The sequence below is a fragment of the Felis catus genome, chromosome B2, assembly GCF_018350175.1.
Source record: "Felis catus isolate Fca126 chromosome B2, F.catus_Fca126_mat1.0, whole genome shotgun sequence".
Classification (NCBI taxonomy): domain Eukaryota; kingdom Metazoa; phylum Chordata; class Mammalia; order Carnivora; family Felidae; genus Felis; species Felis catus.
Window position 1 is genome coordinate 49,274,756 of NC_058372.1, and position 18,048 is coordinate 49,292,803.

The window sequence follows — 18,048 nt, forward strand, 5'->3', positions numbered from 1 at the left end:
CAGACTCCAACTCAAAATCAGTTCCTCTCCTGGATATTTTGTTCCTGATAGACAAGCCAGCCAAACCACACGCATGCTCCCTGTACTGGAGGCATAAGTTCAGATATAACCAACCTGTGTTGAAGAAGGATCCAGTCCATTCTGCCTCTGTTTTAGGGAATACAGAAACTGGTGGTGGCAGACCTAGGGCTCTCCCATCCAGATCCTTAAAGAGATATTTTCTTGGATCTTCACAATCTGATTCAGGGCAGACCAGCATTCCTAAACTTTTCCTGTGAAGATAGACAGAAAACAACTCTCTCATTCCGTAAGCAACACAAAGAAAACATATTTGTAGTGCCGCCATGAAAAATAAATGAGGATTTTATTATTAATAATGTGTTATACATAGATAAAAAGTAAAGCTTTATAGAGAATTTTATTTCCCCGTTATATGGGCAAAAAGAAAGACATTCTTGGGGCGCCTGGGTGGCGCAGTCGGTTAAGCGTCCGACTTCAGCCAGGTCACGATCTCGCGGTCTGTGAGTTCGAGCCCCGCGTCGGGCTCTGGGCTGATGGCTCAGAGCCTGGAGCCTGTTTCCTATTCTGTGTCTCCCTCTCTCTCTGCCCCTCGCCCGTTCATGCTCTGTCTCTCTCTGTCCCAAAAAAATAAATAAACGTTGAAAAAAAATTAAAAAAAAAAGAAAGAAAGACATTCTTGTAACCAAATATTCCACATATCTGAATATATAATTTTGCTTCAGTTGCTAATTTTGTAAGAAGCAAGATACAATGAAGTATTCTTAATTCTAATATCTACTAAATATAAAATAATAATTTCTTTATGAAACTTTGGGGACTTGCAGTATTTTAAGATTATTACTATAAATTTCAATTCTATTTGTGCTATATACAAACAAGGTAAAAATAGATATTCTCATTCAACATATATCTATTGAATACCTACTACTTACATGTTGGAGAATACAGTGGTGATAAAGATAGACATATTCCTATACTTTCAGAATTTAGAGTCAGGCAGGGTATATAAACAAGTTATAGGCAATTATAGCATTGAATTATAGAGAATTTATTTGATTCCCCCTGGTCTAATAATTTTAGGTACCATTGGTAATAACATTAAATATTTATTGTATGCCAACCATGTGTCAGGTATTAATAATATAAAGAATCAGATGCTAATATCATTTAGCTTTATAACTATTTCATCCCATAAGTAAGGCATGAATGAACATAAAGAAAATTGGGCAAAGAAAAAATGATAGAATAACACAAATTGAAAATCTCATAATCTTTTGGTACCATAAAAATGGGTCAGGGATGGGCATTAAAATGAGATTACTATTGGGCCAAACACATTAACTTTCTAATCAGGACAATTTTTCTTGATTCTTTTCTTCCAGCTAAAGGAGTTTGCCCAATATTGTGGAGGAAAGAAAGTAACGCATTCTCCCTGCTCCTAACTTTCCCACTCTCTTTTATGAGAAAAAGAATTCCTCATGTAGTTTTCAGAGAACATATGTTCAAGAACAGTAGTTACAGAAGGTCTACATGCCAAAATCTAAGCCACTTCGTACAGTTCAGGGATTCCTGGCAACAGACACAGTCTCCTTCTACCTCCTAGTCCCTGCTCAAGGGTTTCCAAGCCTCCTTCAGAAAACTAGTGACACCAAACTCCATGGAAGAGTCAAGAATTGGGGTAAATTTTTTTCCAGTGATTTTGAAAACATCCCAAAGACGTATCTCTAATAAGGATAAACAATGAAACAATATCAGTAAAACTTTTCATTCTATCACTTTTGTTCCCTCTTTTAGCTAAAAACTGTCACAAGGCTCAACCCAAATTGAAGAGAGAAATAGCCTCTATCTCCGTTGTGAGAGAGACTGAAAAATCTAACAAAAGGCATGACTGTAGGTGGGGTAAAGAATTGGGGCCATTCAATCAATCCACCTTATCTTTCCAGAAGAACATATTTCTATTCACATTGATGATTTTATTCTCTTTTTATAAATATGGTTAAGGATTTGAGGAATTGACAAATATTTCACAAACATGGCTTATTGGAAATACTAAAACTGGTACCTGGTCTGCAAAGGAGGAAAGTAGAACTTGTTATTATCTTTGATATTTAACATCCTGGTCCTCTCTGCTGTAATAGGATGCACGATTCCAGTGTTCTCTACATTGGGCAGGATGCAGACATCTAGGTCATCATTATAGCAACTCTTCACAAAACTAGAAAAGGTGACATCTGAAAAAAAATTTTAAGGTATCATAATATTGGATCATATAAACTATCTAACACAATATGGACTATACAACTAAATATTCTTATACCAACGCAGATCTAGGAGTAAGTTTAAGCTATCCAGGGTAGTTCCAGGAGTTAACATAAATCCTGACATAAAATATCTGTAGTTCTGGGGCACCTGGGTGGCTCAGTTGGTTAAGTGTCTGATTTTGGCTCAGGTCATGATCTCATGGTTTGTGAATTGAGTTCAAGCCTGGTGTTGGGCTCTGTGCTGACAGCTCAGAGCCTGGAGACTGCTTCAGGTTCTGTGTCTCCCTCTCTCCAGTCCCCTATGCTTCTCTCTCTCTCTCTCTCTCTCTCTCTCTCTCTCTCTCTCTCTCTCTCTCTCTCTCTCTGATATAAATAAACATTAAAATAAATACATAAAATAATATAAAATATCTGTAGTCCTTCAAGATGTAGACACTGTATGCAAAAGATAAGAGTATATTCCAACACATTAAAGTCTCAAGAGCAATACTTTTCATCAAACTTTTGATCAATATCCAATGAGGAATGAGTACAAAAGAGACCTGATGGAAGAGTAACATCATGGGTTGTGACCTGATTCTAATCCAGGCTGCCTACCAACTTTACTAAACCTCAGTGAGGCACAATTTCTGCATCTGTTTCATCCTTTGTATAATAGAAAAAGCAATACCTACCTAAGAGAATTGTCATATAATCAAATTAAATAATCAAATTAAATAAAGTTCTTCAACATGAATAAAGCAGTGACTTTTTAATTTTTTTATTTGAGAGAAAGAAAAAGGGGGAGGGGCAGAGAGAGGAGGAGAGAGAATCCCAAGCAGGCTCTGTGTTGTCAGTGAAGAGCTTGACTCGGGGCCATGAGATCATGACGTGAACTAAAATCAAGGGTTGGGCGCTTAAGAGACTGAGCCACCCAGGCGCCCCAAGCAGAGATGATTTAAGGAGCCACTCACTGTCATTATCACCACTGTGGTTATCAATAGCAAGCAGATTATCAATTGGACAAGAAGCCCTAGGCTACATTTTACCCTCTTGTTGATATAATTTCAGAATGCTATCAAAGAGTCTATGCACAGATATATGAAACTACATTGCTTGTAAACCAGCCATCATACCTTGAATTTTCATAATTCCTGAAATTGAATGGTCATTCCTGACTCTGTGCCAGGGCTCCTGAGGCCACTGATTTGGTTCTGAGGTGAATACAGGCCATAAAATCCCAACTCGACCTCCTCTTGGATTGGAAGGAGCTCGATCTGTTGAAGTCACATTGGCAGCGCGAGGTTTGACTCTGTCCTGAATGCAATCAAAAGAAGAGCTAGTGGCCACAATGACTGAATTCCTAAGTACAATCTGTAAATTTTCAATGTGCCTCTGAGGAGCATAAGACATGTATACTGTTGCCAAAAGACCAATAGCATTATCTACCAGAGTGATGTTCTCTATCTCCACACTGTTTTCCACATGTAGCATGGCACCGTAGTCAAAGTTCTTAAAAGCTAAGAAGCCAGAAATACAGGTACAGTTGTCTAGTCCATTTTCCTTATAGAGATGAAGGCCATGGAGGCTTGAGTGGGCCACGTTGTCAGACCAACGAGCTTCAGGAGAGGAACACCTGTACCCTCGGATATGAAAGCCCAGTCTTTCTGATCCTGCCACGACATTGCCAAAGAGGTTGATGTTCTTTGCCTGGTTCACTTTGATTCCTGCCACCCAAACAGTGGACCATGATGACTGTGTCATCAGAACCAATAGGTTATTAGAGAGAGAGAAGTTCTGACCCTCCAAATCTATGCCATGGCCAACTGTGCCAAACACTACATTGTCATTTAGAACGATCCCATGGCTGGCTGCAGCACGAATGCCCCCACCACAGCTTTGGTGCAGAGTAGAAGAAATTATCCAGGATCCTTCTGATGCATTAGTAAGTTCAATGGATGAATACAATGACGACCCAAAGTTCTGAATTTCCACATTTGAAAGTTGAAGAACACCTGAAAACAAAATGAATATTATCAGGTACTTTCTCCTTCCTACAGAAGGCAAAAGATTGGCCCATTTATGGGCATCAGGAGATGCAAATTTGTTAATGTAATAGTTTGTTCTCAACACCAGAACTATATTTCCTATGATGAGTCTCACTAACAAAATTTGAATCATTAGAAATATCACAGTAATGCATGAAAGGTTTTATGTGCCATCTGAAGAGTGTGGCAATAGAATGGAAGAACAGGAAGGACAGATAGGGAAGAGAGAGAGGCTTTGGAGATGAACCCAGCCAGCCAGGCAATTCTGGGTATTTGCCTCCAGGGCTGGTCAAAGACCTGAATTACAATGAAGAGAGTGTGGATCCCAGGTTTCCTCTCGGTGACCGTGTGAAAAGGCTATCACCATCCCCACAAAGATATTGCGTGAAGGAATATCATGGTCAATTATATTAAAAAAATACTTTTAAATCATTTTAAAGACCCTGTAAAATCTTTTCTGTTTTTATCCTAGCCACACAACAGCCCCTGTCTCATTTTGACAATAATACGATTCTCTACATCATTTATGTCAGGAGAGGATAGTGAATTATTTAGTCATACTGGGAAATTTATTTGTACTAATTTAAGTGGATATTATAAAACCACATTATGAACTACACCCACTAGGTTGATTTAAAAATATAATGGGCATTTATATGTCAATGTATATACTTTTGGTAAAATAGATTAAGAACATGATTATAGAAAAAAATGAGATGAGTTAACAACTATAACAGGTGACTCTCATATAGCCCTCTTTGGTATCAGGGACTGTTTTAAGTCATTTATCAATATTGTGTGTGTGTTTGTGTACATATGTGTGTGCATACATGTCTGTGTATGTGTGTGTGTGTGTGTGTGTGTGTGTGTGTATAAACTCTTACCTTCACAAATTCTATGAGGTAGGTGCAATTATTATCCCCATTTCACAAATAAGGAAACTGAGGCAGAGAAGGTTTAATAAGTAACATGCTAGACTTGGACATAGGCAAATGCATTCAGGGGATATACTATTAACCAGCACGCAGGCACACTAGGGGAAGTGGGAGACATGGTAGAATAAAAGGAATAGCTATTCAATGGGATTTACACAACTGGGTTATAGCTAATGTGCCAGTAATTAGTCATGTGCCCTTAGCTACCTAGGTCACAACTTTATCCGTCACTTGGTTTCTTTTTTTTTTTAAAGGTACTGCCAAAGGTGACCTATAAAGTTATTTCTTTTATTTAAAAGGGAGAAAACTATAGTGTTTTAGTAATAATATGTAAGCTCAAAGGTAGTCCAGACTAAACCCTCTACCTTCCACCCTCCCTTTTCACAGAGGAGAAACTAACACCCTTGCAAATCGGCTGCCTTTGAAGGACCACACCATCATCTGAAGGAAAGATGAAGTGAAAGACCATGTATGTCTTTCTTTGTAGCCAGACACCAGCATTCCAACATATCTAAATTTCTCAAATGACAATGATTAAGGAGGCACTGGTGGATGGAATAGACATTATCACAGAATGATAAAACATCCAGAAACTACTTGTCTGGTGGTAACATTTTTTATATAGTGTCCCTCACCAGTAGCACAGAGCTGAAAGGGCTGTTGAACCTGTCTCCATATGACTGTGGCCCAAAGGACACCAAATGCTAGATTCCACACATAAATAGCTTATTTTGTAGAATGGAAGGTGGTTCTAGAATTTCAGTCAAGGCAATATATCAGTATTATTTTAATTACTGTTTTTTTAACATCTTATACTTGCATGGTTATAATTCACAGTTTTAAATTGCACAAAATCTTTTTACTTATATGCATTTTAACCAATGGCTGAAAGCTAATCAATAGTAAATACTTAAAATGTCTTGAGCATTTAAGTGGAGAATTCAGTAATGTTTTTTCCTATATTTCCTTTTGGAAATAACAATTCTAAGTACAAATTGCTGGATGTTATTGGTCATAAAAAGAATGATGGGGTACCTAGGTGGTTCAGTTGGTTAAGTGTCCAACTGTGGCTCAGGTCATGCTCGCACGAGTTTGTGAGTTTGAGCCCCGCGTCAGGCTCTGTGATAACAGCTCAGAGCCTGCTTCTGATTCTATGTCTCCCTGACTCCTCTGTTTCTGCCCCTCCCCTGCTTGAGCTCTGACTCAAGCTCCCTCATTTAACTCTTGGCCTCATTTTCTACCCTACGATTGTTCAATACCCATAGCTGGCATCCTTGACCGATAACCTGCAAATTCCACCTCATCCAGGTCCTGAGTTACATTAAAGAAAAATACAAGGCTTCTTAATTTAGTGTGGGAAACTGGATTGTATTCTAGAACAGAAAAGGGACATTAGTAGAAAAACTGGTGGAATCTGAGTAACGTCTTGAATTCGGTTGATAGTAACACACCAGTGTTCACTTTTTGATTTTGACAAACGTACCAGAGATATGGCAGATATTAACAATAGGGGAGACTGTGCAAAAGGAACCCAGGAACTCTCGATACCACAGATGCAACTTTTCTATAAATCAAAAATGATTACAAAATTAAAATTTATTTAACAAGGGCTTCGAAATTCAGGCTTCAATTTGGATGTTACCTCTGCCACTTTCTAGCTGGATGACTTTTTTTACTCTTCACTTTCTTCATTCCCATTTATGCAGCACTTAATACATAACAGTTACTATACTTATGAAGCAGCAATGAAAGACCCAACCTTATCCTCAAGTTGTTTGCAAGCTTCTGAGTTTTACAAATAAGCAGGCAATTTTATCAGTGACTCTGTTTCCTCATCTATAAAAATGTTTCACTCACAAAGATATTAAAATTAGATGAGGGGCACCTGGGTGGCTCACTTGGTTAAGCGTCTGACTTCAGCTCATGTCATAATCACACAGCTCCTGAGTTTGAGCCTTGCATCGGGCTCTGTGCTGACAGCTCAGAGCCTGGAGCCTGCTTCAGATTCTGTGTCTCCCTCTCCCTCTGCCCCTTCCATGCTCACTCTCTGACTCTCTCTCTCTCTCAAAAATAAATAAGCACTAAAAAAACTTTGTAAAGATTAAATAAGATAAAATAGGCATGGAAACCACCATTAATCCCAGTCTATAACACCTCTTCCCCTGGGGATGATTTAAGAAACCCTGGATCAGCGATGCCAGAGGTTCAGAACCACATCAGTCTTGCTGCTCATTCAGCACTGGCTTGGTGCTAAACTGTCAGAATTGGTCTTCTAACTTGTTCCCGTGACCATGTTCCAGCTTGGCCTGCAGTTTCAGTGAAAGGAGGCCCTGTCTCATTTCTAGAAGACCAGGATTCAGCCTGTGTTTCAGTCTTCTAAAGCATGGTTTCTCAATCTCAACACTATTGATGTTTTGAACCAGAGAATCCTTTCTGGTGGGAGACTGTGCTTGCATTTGTCGGATTGTAGAATGCATTGTGGGATGTTTAACATCTACCTACTAGGTACTAGAAACTCCCCCAAGTTGTGACAAGCAAAATGTCTCCATATATTGCCAAATGTCTTTTGAGGGGGAGGCGAGGAGAGAAGTCATTTCTGTTAGAACTCGTGGAAACAGATCCTATGGAGAGAGAGTTTGTTCCATAGGCCAGGAATCCTGAACTTTTGATTTAAGGTACAAACACTGCCCTTTACCTTACTGGAGGAACAGATGTGCCAAAAAATGGTGTTTCTTTCATACTCAATATGTTTGGTAAGTAGTTAGATCCTTTATTCCAGGCCTTTTCAGAGTCTTTTTTTATATTCACATATTCAGTGACTTTCTAAGATGGAGGTACAGTGACAGCCTTTCCCAAATGTATTTGACCAAGAAACAATTATGGAATAATACCTAAGGAACACAAGTTTAAGAAAAAGGTCCTAATGAAATAATTGTGCAGCATTCAAATAGAGTTCAAGCTGCAAAGAAATGAGAAAGATTGAACTGATCCTTAAAGCAGTCTAGAATATGGAAATCATTTTTATTTAAATTTACGCTATTAATTTATAGCATGAACTGAGGCCTGCCATCAGATACAGCATGCTACTGGGAAAGAGTAATAGAAATTCAGGAAAGAGATAAAATTCAAGTGGTCATTAAATCATCTATAATTTCAAAGCAGAGGAAATTTCACATCTGCTGAAGATGTTTTCTTTGAGGTAAAAATGTGCATATGTGCTGATCGCTAGTATATTATTTTAACGTCACACTGATAATTAAGCACAGATTAGAACTGAAAATTCATAGTTCCTCAGAGCACAAAGGAGCCATCTAATTTTAACGTTTTGTCTTATAAAGGAAAATTCTCACAGCTGGAATTTCTGAGTGTCCCAGATGAATAGGCTCTAATCGGTAATGCCTAATAACTTAAAATTCCGTTTACCTGAAAATTCTTCACTGTTGGACTTTCTAAAGGACCCCACGAGTAGTCTCGCCCTGCATGATGAATCAGGCTGGATTTGTATATTTCGGGTCAAAAGTCCAACCTCTGCAGCCAAACGAATGTATCGGCCATCCTCCATGACATGGACGCTTCCTGTGGCAATAGGAATTGGGCAAGAAAAAAACTTTAAAAACCTATTTCAGAAATTGCCAGCTGGGGACCCAGAGAACCTGACAAATGAAAACACTCCTTTCCCCTCGGAAGTCCTACCAACATTAAGGATGCTTTTCCTCGGGCATTCTCCACAAATGTCAGCTGAGAAATGAAAAGCTCGTTCACATGTCTCTCTTTGGGATCAGAGTGAGAGTGTTAGAGCAAGAATTCATTTCTCCTTAATAACTGTGGGTACTGGGACAAGGAAGTCAGGGCACACCTGTCCAATTAGTGGGGTCCCTAACCTCCTTCCTTAAATTCATAGGCGTGTGACTTGAGTGTGCAGTTATACATTGTCTGTGGACCTCTTTCGTGACAGTGAAGAATTCCAGACCGACTGAGGCAGTGACAGAGCTAAAGCAGCAATATATAGGAGTAAAGGGACAAAGAGCAGGGGCAGCATCCTCTTGTGATGGGTCTTAAGTTCAGCACTACCTGAAGGAGCCTCCTCAGGAACAGGAATGGAGCCCCTTTATGGTTTGTTCCACTGCCCTCCATTTATAAGGCACCTTGCATCCTACTGGCAAAGAATACTAAATATTTCTCCCCTCTCTTCCACTTAAAAAAATCATCTTCAGAACTATGATTTAGAAATAGATTTAGACATAATCTTGTTGAATGCATGTATTTATCTCTCTCATATCAAAGACAAAGAGATATTCCCTAACCATTCTGTTTCCATGTTTCATTATTTATTAGAGTTCTTAAATTAAATGTATTTATTAGACTGAACCAGGAAACTCATGGCTATTTATCATTTATGTGCAAATATTTTAACTGTACATAGTGTATAAAACTCTTCACACTTTTTTTGAGGAAAAAAAAAGTGTTTGGCTGTTTATCTTTCTTTTTGTTAATACTAGTAGTAGTCAGTACATAAAGTATCTGGAAGGACACATCCAGAGCATGAAAAAAGAAGTCATTATTTACAATAACTACCGTATTCTAAGTGGTTGTGTGAGTCAGTGTGCCAAGAAGTGAACTGGAAATTCAGCTCCCACGAGGTTTATTCTGGCTAAGCCATGAAATTACCCAGTGACCTTGAACAAGATGCTTAATTTCTCTGCTTACTTCTAGATTTGCCATTAAAAATAAAAAACAAAACAAAACAAAATCCTTCACATCTAAGTGTTCTTTAAAAGTTAGGCAATAAAATTAATGAAGGAATAGAGGTAAAACCTTCTAGGACAGGTCTAGGGAGCAGCAAGGTATTATCCATCCTTCTGAATGGCCATTGGACACAGGATCCCCAGTCAGGTTGCTGTACACATTCTTCCTGGTCCATCCACTTTCCTTAACCAACAAACCAAAGCCTTACCAATGTGTCGGTGTTTGAGCCGTTCATAGATCCTAATATGGTGAGCCTTGACTTCTTTCACAGTGAGGACTTCTGCTTCATGAGGCTCATAAGAAGAGGAGCTAAGGATGATTTTGTCATGGGGTTGCCAATCCACTGTGTCCTCAACTATAATTCTGTAATAGCATAAAAATGGTATCAAATATACTGAAAGTGTAACACAGATCACCTACTAGTTCCAAAGAGAAAAGGAAATCCACTACAACCACCAATTCCCACCAAGGAGATTGAGTTAGAAATAATAAGCCAAGACAGAGAAAAAGGGCTTTTGTGAAAAATTTAATGCTCATGAAATCACTGGTCTGGCTTATGTGTACAAGGATAGCAAAGATATTCTCCAGCCATGAAGTACATGACAAATGAATAAGAGTAAAAGTTCCAGTTTAATATACGCCAACTACACATGGTTTCTTAGAATGGATATCTTCTTCCCTGATTGGGAAACAGTTTGAATAATAAAGATATTTCTGAAAAAACCTTTTCTCAAATTTTCTGAAGAACTATTATGCCATTTTTGGACAACTTATTATCATGCATTAAGTCTCATACCTTCATGGTCAGACAGATATAATGTCTATCCTAAAGGTGTCACATATTAGCTACATGACCTTAAGAAGTCATATAACTTTCCTGAGTTTCATATCTTCATGTGAAAAATGACAATATTGAAAGCTTCCCTCTGACATCCCAGTGCTAGTGTAGGGACTAATGGTATACATTTATTGAGTGTGCTGTGTTCTAAGCGCTGTGCTGTCTCCACAATATAAACAGTAATAGTTTGATCATTTTTGTTTGTTTGTTTTTTAACTCCCATCAGGTAAAACTTTTGTTTGGTCTTTCACTGCCGCCTAGCTTTTCCTAGTGAATATGTCTGCTTCACAGTCATTGCCATCTTCAATGGCATAAGTTTATTTTAGTAACCTGACTCTTTTGTTAGCATCCACATTTTATCCAGCATTGACAATAGATTCTCCTCTACTTTTCAATGTTCATCCAGGCAACGGGTCCATGAAACATCTATTGATTGAACAATTGGTATGCACCAGACTCTACAGTAGGTGATAGAGGCAAAATGGTAAATAAAACATGTCATTTGTATTTTTTAATAGATTAGATTTTGACTAGTAGACATCTTTAAAGAGTTTACTGCAAGGGAAGAAAAGTACACAATTTCTATATAATATGAACACCAAATAAATAAATAAATAAATAAATTACAGGGGATCATTTGTGGGCCAATGGTAAGAGTCTGCTATGAACCAAAGATTGTAACGAATTCACATCTGTGCACCTGAGGATGGAGAGTCAGGGAGAGAGTCACAGAGGAAAATAAAAAGATTACTATCAATTGTTGCAGTTTTAATGAAAGAAATTAGTCTTATCTTTGTTCCTGATTTGTGGTGATACCTAAGTTACAGAATATTAAAGCAACTGCTGGTTTTTAAAGGCAAAGTAACTAACGTCCAAGAGATAAGAGGCACCTGGGTTGCTCAATCAGGTAAGCGTCCAACTTCGGCCCAGTTCATGATGTCATGAGTTCAAGCCCCACATCAGGCTCTGTGCTGACAGCCAAGAGCCTAGAGCCTGCTTCAGATTCTGTGTGTGTGTGTCTCTCTCTGCCCCTCCCCTACTCACTATCTGTCTCTGTCTCTCTCTCTCAAAAATAAACATTAAAAATATTTTTTAATTATTAAAAAAAAATTAAGTCCGAGAGATTAAATAACAAAACTCAAGACTAGTTTGAATTAGGACAAGGGAAGACTCCTGATTAAGTCCAGGTTCTTTCCACTAAATGACATTGCCTCACCTGTCTGACTTGTAGTCCTTCCCCGGCTAAATGGTAATGAAAAGCAATGCCCCCACATCTCAGAATGATATAAAGATAATCCATGAAATTATGAAAAGTCTGTGACTTATACAATGGAATACTATGGAGTCATTTAAAAGGTACATTGTTGCAGAGTATGAATTATAAGGCATTTTGTTCATGATGTACAGAGTAAAAAAATCAAAATATGAAACAATATGCCCACTTTGTTTTTCAAATAAAAATAACAGACACACACACACATATACACACACACACACACAAGACAGGAAAGATACACTGTAAAATGCTAGCCCACCTATAGATGATGAGTTTAGTAGTGATTTTTCACTTAAATCTAAATTTTCTAATTTAACAGGTAAGAAAAAAATACTTTTTTAAAAAGAAAATAAGGCTATGGATATAAAGTCACACCAAAGTCAATGAGCAGCACAATTGAAACTGATCCTTTCCTTCATAGTCAGTATTAGCTGGATAATCTTTTTTATTATTATCTATACTGCTAAATAAAGTTCTTCAGACAGTAGGTACCCTAACGTTCTGAAGAGTTTCTTGTGAAAAGAATTGAAACTCATTTCTTGTGGACACAGGGAAATTTTAGGGCAGGGTCTGTGAGTTCTAAGCTCACCCCGAGACCATCAGCCACAGTGTGGTCTCTCCACAGGACACAGCACAGCAATACATGAGATCTTTTTCCCAGAGGCCCATGAGGCAACAGGAGGGCTCACACCACTCCTACGGACTTCCAGAGAGCTCCACCCAGGCCTAAAGAGAGCCCCTGACCCTGGAGTTGGGTGGTATAAGTGTCCCTCCACCTCTCTCTCAGGATGCCTGCTTGCAAGCCCCACCTGGTTGGGCCAGGATGTGTGTGGATGACTGCCCCCAGCCAGTCAGCTCCTGCTGGGACAGACTCCATCTTTCACCCAGACAGCCCTTGCTACAGCTCTGGTACTTTCTATACTGGGAGTAGTTGTGTGCGATGTTGGTAGGAGAAAGAGCCCACCCTGCTTGCCTGTTTCAGACTATTTTTGTTTAGAAAGTAGTGCATGTTCTTTAATGTACAAAAGACAAGAGTGAATGAAACATTCTCACATTTATTTACACCATTATCTAGTTCTTCATATTAACTCTAAGTAGGTAGTAATTTAGGGATTGAAAAAGAAATAAAAACCAAAAAGTTATGTTCTACCCTGTCTATTCTACATTGTGTCTACACTGTGTACTCACAGAGATGCCTACTTTTACTTCACCGTGCAGGAATTTAATTGTATATAAAACTGAACCTCTCAGAAGCTGAGAGAGACTAGAAGCAATGGGTCCATATCCCAGTGCATTATCCTACAATTTAAACAGTGATGCAGCTACCAGCTTGTAACTTTTAGGGACTACAATCAAGACAGTGTATGATATGGTAAGGATGGATACATGTCCTTATACATTTGCCAAAACCCACAGAATGTACAACTCAAAGAGCAAACCCTAATGTAAACTAAAACAAATAAAATCTCATTCCCCAACTTCCTTAAATAAGGCTTCTGCTCCAGCCAGATGAATTTGCTCACTCTCTCAGGAAATAGCTATGTGCTTCTCACTTGTCACTTAAAATACTATTGTCCTTACCCTGCCCTTCAGCCTCATTCTTAAAAATTGACTGAAGTTGGGGCGCCTGGGTGGCGCAGTCGGTTAAGCGTCCGACTTCAGCCAGGTCATGATCTCGTGGTCCGTGAGTTCGAGCCCCGCGTCGGGCTCTGGGCTGATGGCTCGGAGCCTGGAGCCTGTTTCCGATTCTGTGTTTCCCTCTCTCTCTGCCCCTCCCCCGTTCATGCTCTGTCTCTCTCTGTCCCAAAAATAAATAAACGTTAAAAAAAATTAAAAAAAAAATTGACTGAAGTTCCTTTCCCTTCAAGAAATCTTCCCATGGGAGTCGTTTTACTGAACACCCAACCCCTGCTTCTGTTCCACCACAATCTTGACACAATGGATACTGCCTCCTTGCAATTGGTTTTATACTCTTGCCTTCTGTGGCTATTCAACTCTGATACTGTAAGGTAATATTTAATGAAAATATGACTACCTAGTTATATAAACCCTATATCACATAGCAATGTTCTCAACAAAAAGAAAAAAAGACCTATTGAAGTTAGTAGCCCAAATTTTATATTACACATATAAATGAACTTATGGTGACCTTTTCCATTAAGGCTTCTGAAACGTTTTAAGTTCATGAACATTAATCTCTCCTCTATACTCCAGAAGCCTTGGGAATCTGTATCTCATAAGGACCATACATATATGGCAAAGGAGTATGGCCCCTTCTGGTCTGCATCCACATAGCCACAGTGGTAACTTCAAAGAAAATGGTGGTCCCAATTATCAATAACTTAGATGGTTCTGTTGGTCTGGGTGAGTATCAGTTTTCCTTAAATTCAACATCCACACTTCCCACTGATGGTCTTCTACTATTTGGTTACCCTTCAACTAGCCCAGCTATCTGATTAATACGAATAAGAGTCCTATAGCTACAGGGGACAAGATAGACCTTTCTGTTCTGAGCAAAACACACCTAAAACAATAAATAAACAAAAATATTAAAAGAGCTGTTTGCAACATAACTGGACCCAAATGAAAACCATATGAAAAGACACAGGAAACTATGAATAATCACTGCAAAAGTCTCCCAAAAGAAAACCTTTAAAAATCTATAAACAAGATGCCAGCACAGTTTTCTTTATTTAGGCACTAACATTTTATCTAGTTTTGAGAAAATATCATATTTTTGGCCAAAAGAACATAATTACAAAAAAAAGAAAAAAATGTATAGTTTCAAATTTCATTTAAAAAGTTTTTACAACCATGCATAAAGCATTCATATATAAACACCTACAACTTAAATGCATTTGTTAACTAAACATCAGGGAGGTCTTAATGATGACAGCTGCATCTGACCACAGGCTCAATGTCCCAGATGCCAACATGTTTTCTTCCCAGGAACAGGGATAGCCATAGATAGACTTCTAACACTGAAGGCTTGCTTTTACACTTCCGTTTATTTTTTTTTTTTCATTTTTTTCAGTTCCAGGAAATGTACTGCAGACCCTCAGCTGGCATTAGACTATGTGAGGTATTGAAGAAATGGAATTCTGTAGCGATGCAGACATTGACAATGATAGGAAAAGCTATCAAAAATGGCAACTATTTGTCTACCTGGCTTCCTTTCTCCTTTATTCGATGAAATCCACCACGTCTTTTCTGAGATCTGCTCTTCTTAACCGCCAACCTAATTAAATGTCCTAGTGAGCACTACTGATTATAATTCCGCAAACCCTTTGCTGACAGGCGGGCAAGGGATCTAACCTGCCTTTGTTTGGGAAAGTCCATCCCTTGGGCTTCATTTTATCAGCTTTACTGAGGTATAGTTGACCAACAAAATATAAGATATTTAAAGTGCACAATGTGATGATTCGGTATATGTATACACTGCAAAAAGATGACCCTCATCAAGTTAATGAACACATCCAACACCGCACATACTTACCTTTCTTCATGTGAGAATATTTAAGTTCTACTCTCTTAGCAAACTTCAATTATACAATACAGTGCTATCAACTACAGTTGCCTGGACTTTTGCACAGAAACTAAGGGGAGAGAAAAACTTATTCTCTCTAGTGGTAAAGCTAGGAAAAGCCTGACAGGTCTGGGTTCACTTGTACCCTACAGAATGTAGAAACCTTTTCTTCCATAGATGCAAATGAGGTTGAAATAGAGAAATTAGAGAGTTGTGGGAGGTCCTGGCACAATATCCCGAATGGATTAGAAAGGCTACTTTTACTTATTTTTACTATTAGCACAATAACTAGCATGCCCCGAGACAAATTATGAGCCAGAAACTGGCTAAGCACTTTACATTCATCGATTCACTTATTCCTTATAATTACTCTATTAGCAAGGCAGTTTTTCCTTGTATCATAGAATAGGAACTTGAGGGTTAGAAAGAATAGTTTACTCAAAAAATGACACATTTAGCTCATTACACAATTAGAATTGTTACAGTCTGCCTTCTCCCAAAGTTCAAGCTTTTTTCATTGTAGTGTACTATTTCCACCCTACATTCCTAACTCATGTGACTTTTCTCAGCATGGAGACAACAGCCAGTTTGAGATTAGGGCCCACCAGTTCACTGGACCAGACAGAATCATCTTTTTTTATTATTATTATTTCATTTTTAATCATTATTTATTTTTGAGAGAGACAGAGTGCAAATGTGGAATGGGAAGAGAGAGAGAAGGAGACACAGAATCCAAATCAGGCTCCAGGCTCTGAGCTGTCAGCAGAGTTGGACAGCAGAGTTGGACACAGGGCTTGAACCTACAAACTGTGAGATCATGAACTGAGGCAAAGTCAGACGCTCAACGTACTGAACCACCCAGTTGCCCCAGAATCATCTTCTTTTGAAGGCTACATATATAATCCTGAACTCCTGCCAATAAATGAAGAAGGCCACCAAATCTGTATTCTAATATTTCTTGAACTAAATTGTTATAGAATATTAATGAAGTTTGAGTAATAAGTGAAATAAATTATGGTGGTTTTTAAAAATAAATGTAAGATTCTCATTTATTAGATGATATGACACTGAATCAAGAGGCTCAATAAATTCTGATTTCCAGAAAAGACACATCCATTCAAGGTAGCAGGCATTTATTAGAAGTTTTCTTTGTGTACTGCAGTGTACTAGAGGCTGAGCAATATAGAGACTCAATAAAAAATATTATCTTTCTGTTCCTGTAGAAGCCACTTGGAGGAAGAGGACATAGACACCTTAAGTAGCTTAGTATCAGTCACAAGGAAGCCTATTTTTATTAAAATGATAAAGCAGAAAACCACATTCCATCGCTGAGATGGTAAGAAAACAATGTGTGCTGGAAGGAAGATCAAAGGTCTTGCGGAAGATGTGGTGGATTATAAGGATAAGCAGGAAATGTAAAGGTGAGAGGAGGTGCAAGAGCACTGTGGTCCCCCTTATTTTATTTATCAAGTTTTTAGGGAGTTGGGTAAAAACAGTTGTTTTTGAGAGTCCTGTGTGAAGTGGGAATATATCAGAAAGGAGAACAGGAAGTAACCAAACAATATACATCCAAAGAAAACCATCAGGAATTTGATACAGGAGACAGTAAAAAAGATAAAGTCGGGGGTGATGTCAGTAAAGAAGGCCAAGGTCCGGGGGGAAAGGTTGAGGTGGCAAATGATTTTTTATTTGATTCAGAGATATTTCCTTATAAATAACAGAGTAAATTGATGCATTACTCAAGAAACATAGGGAACAAGAGGATGAAGGGACTGGGTAATATCTATACACTTTCTTTAAAAACCAAATGTGGGGCGCCTGGGTGGCGCAGTCGGTTAAGCGTCCGACTTCAGCCAGGTCACGATCTCACGGTCCGTGAGTTCGAGCCCCGCGTCAGGCTCTAGGCTGATGGCTCAGAGCCTGGAGCCTGTTTCCGATTCTGTGTCTCCCTCTCTCTCTGCCCCTCCCCCGTTCATGCTCTGTCTCTCTCTGTCCCAAAAATAAATAAACGTTGAAAAAAAAAATTTTAAAAACCAAATGAGATGGAGCACCTGGGTGGCTCAGTAGGTTTGACTTTGGCTCAGGTCATGGTCTCACGGTTCTTGGGTTCGAGCCCCGCCTCTGACAGCTCAGAGCAAAGAACCTGCTTTGGATTCTGTCTCCCTCTCTCTCTGCCCTTCCCCTGCTCAGGCTCTGCCTTTCTCTCTCAAAAATAAATAAACATTAATTTTTTTTTCAAAGCAAATGAGAAAAGGAATAAGAAAAATATGAGAACTTCTGAAGAAAGTTCCCCATAAACCTACTTTTCTCCCAGTTTCTTCTTCCTAGTGGATGAGAGCCGTCCTCATTCAGTTGCTCAGGTCAAAACTTTTACGGTAATCTTGGGACTTTACTTTTCCTTCTACCCAATCCATCAGC

The 18,048-nt window shown here is 38.7% G+C and overlaps 1 protein-coding gene across 9 annotated transcripts in view; it reads right to left on the bottom strand.

Annotated features, from left to right (window-relative positions):
• PKHD1 (PKHD1 ciliary IPT domain containing fibrocystin/polyductin) overlaps positions 1-18,048 on the bottom strand; it is a 489,098-nt gene that overhangs the window by 133,885 nt on the left and 337,165 nt on the right. For 8 of the 9 annotated variants that reach the window (XM_011282361.4, XM_045057643.1, XM_045057638.1 and 5 more), the window contains 5 exons: positions 10,199-10,353; positions 8,668-8,820; positions 3,398-4,276; positions 2,084-2,252; positions 115-272 (listed from right to left, as the gene is read on the bottom strand). In XM_011282361.4, the coding sequence (XP_011280663.2) occupies positions 115-272; positions 2,084-2,252; positions 3,398-4,276; positions 8,668-8,820; positions 10,199-10,353 (1,514 nt within the window). The remainder of the gene's footprint in view (positions 1-114; positions 273-2,083; positions 2,253-3,397; positions 4,277-8,667; positions 8,821-10,198; positions 10,354-18,048) is intronic. The other variant, XM_045057640.1, reaches the window with a different exon arrangement.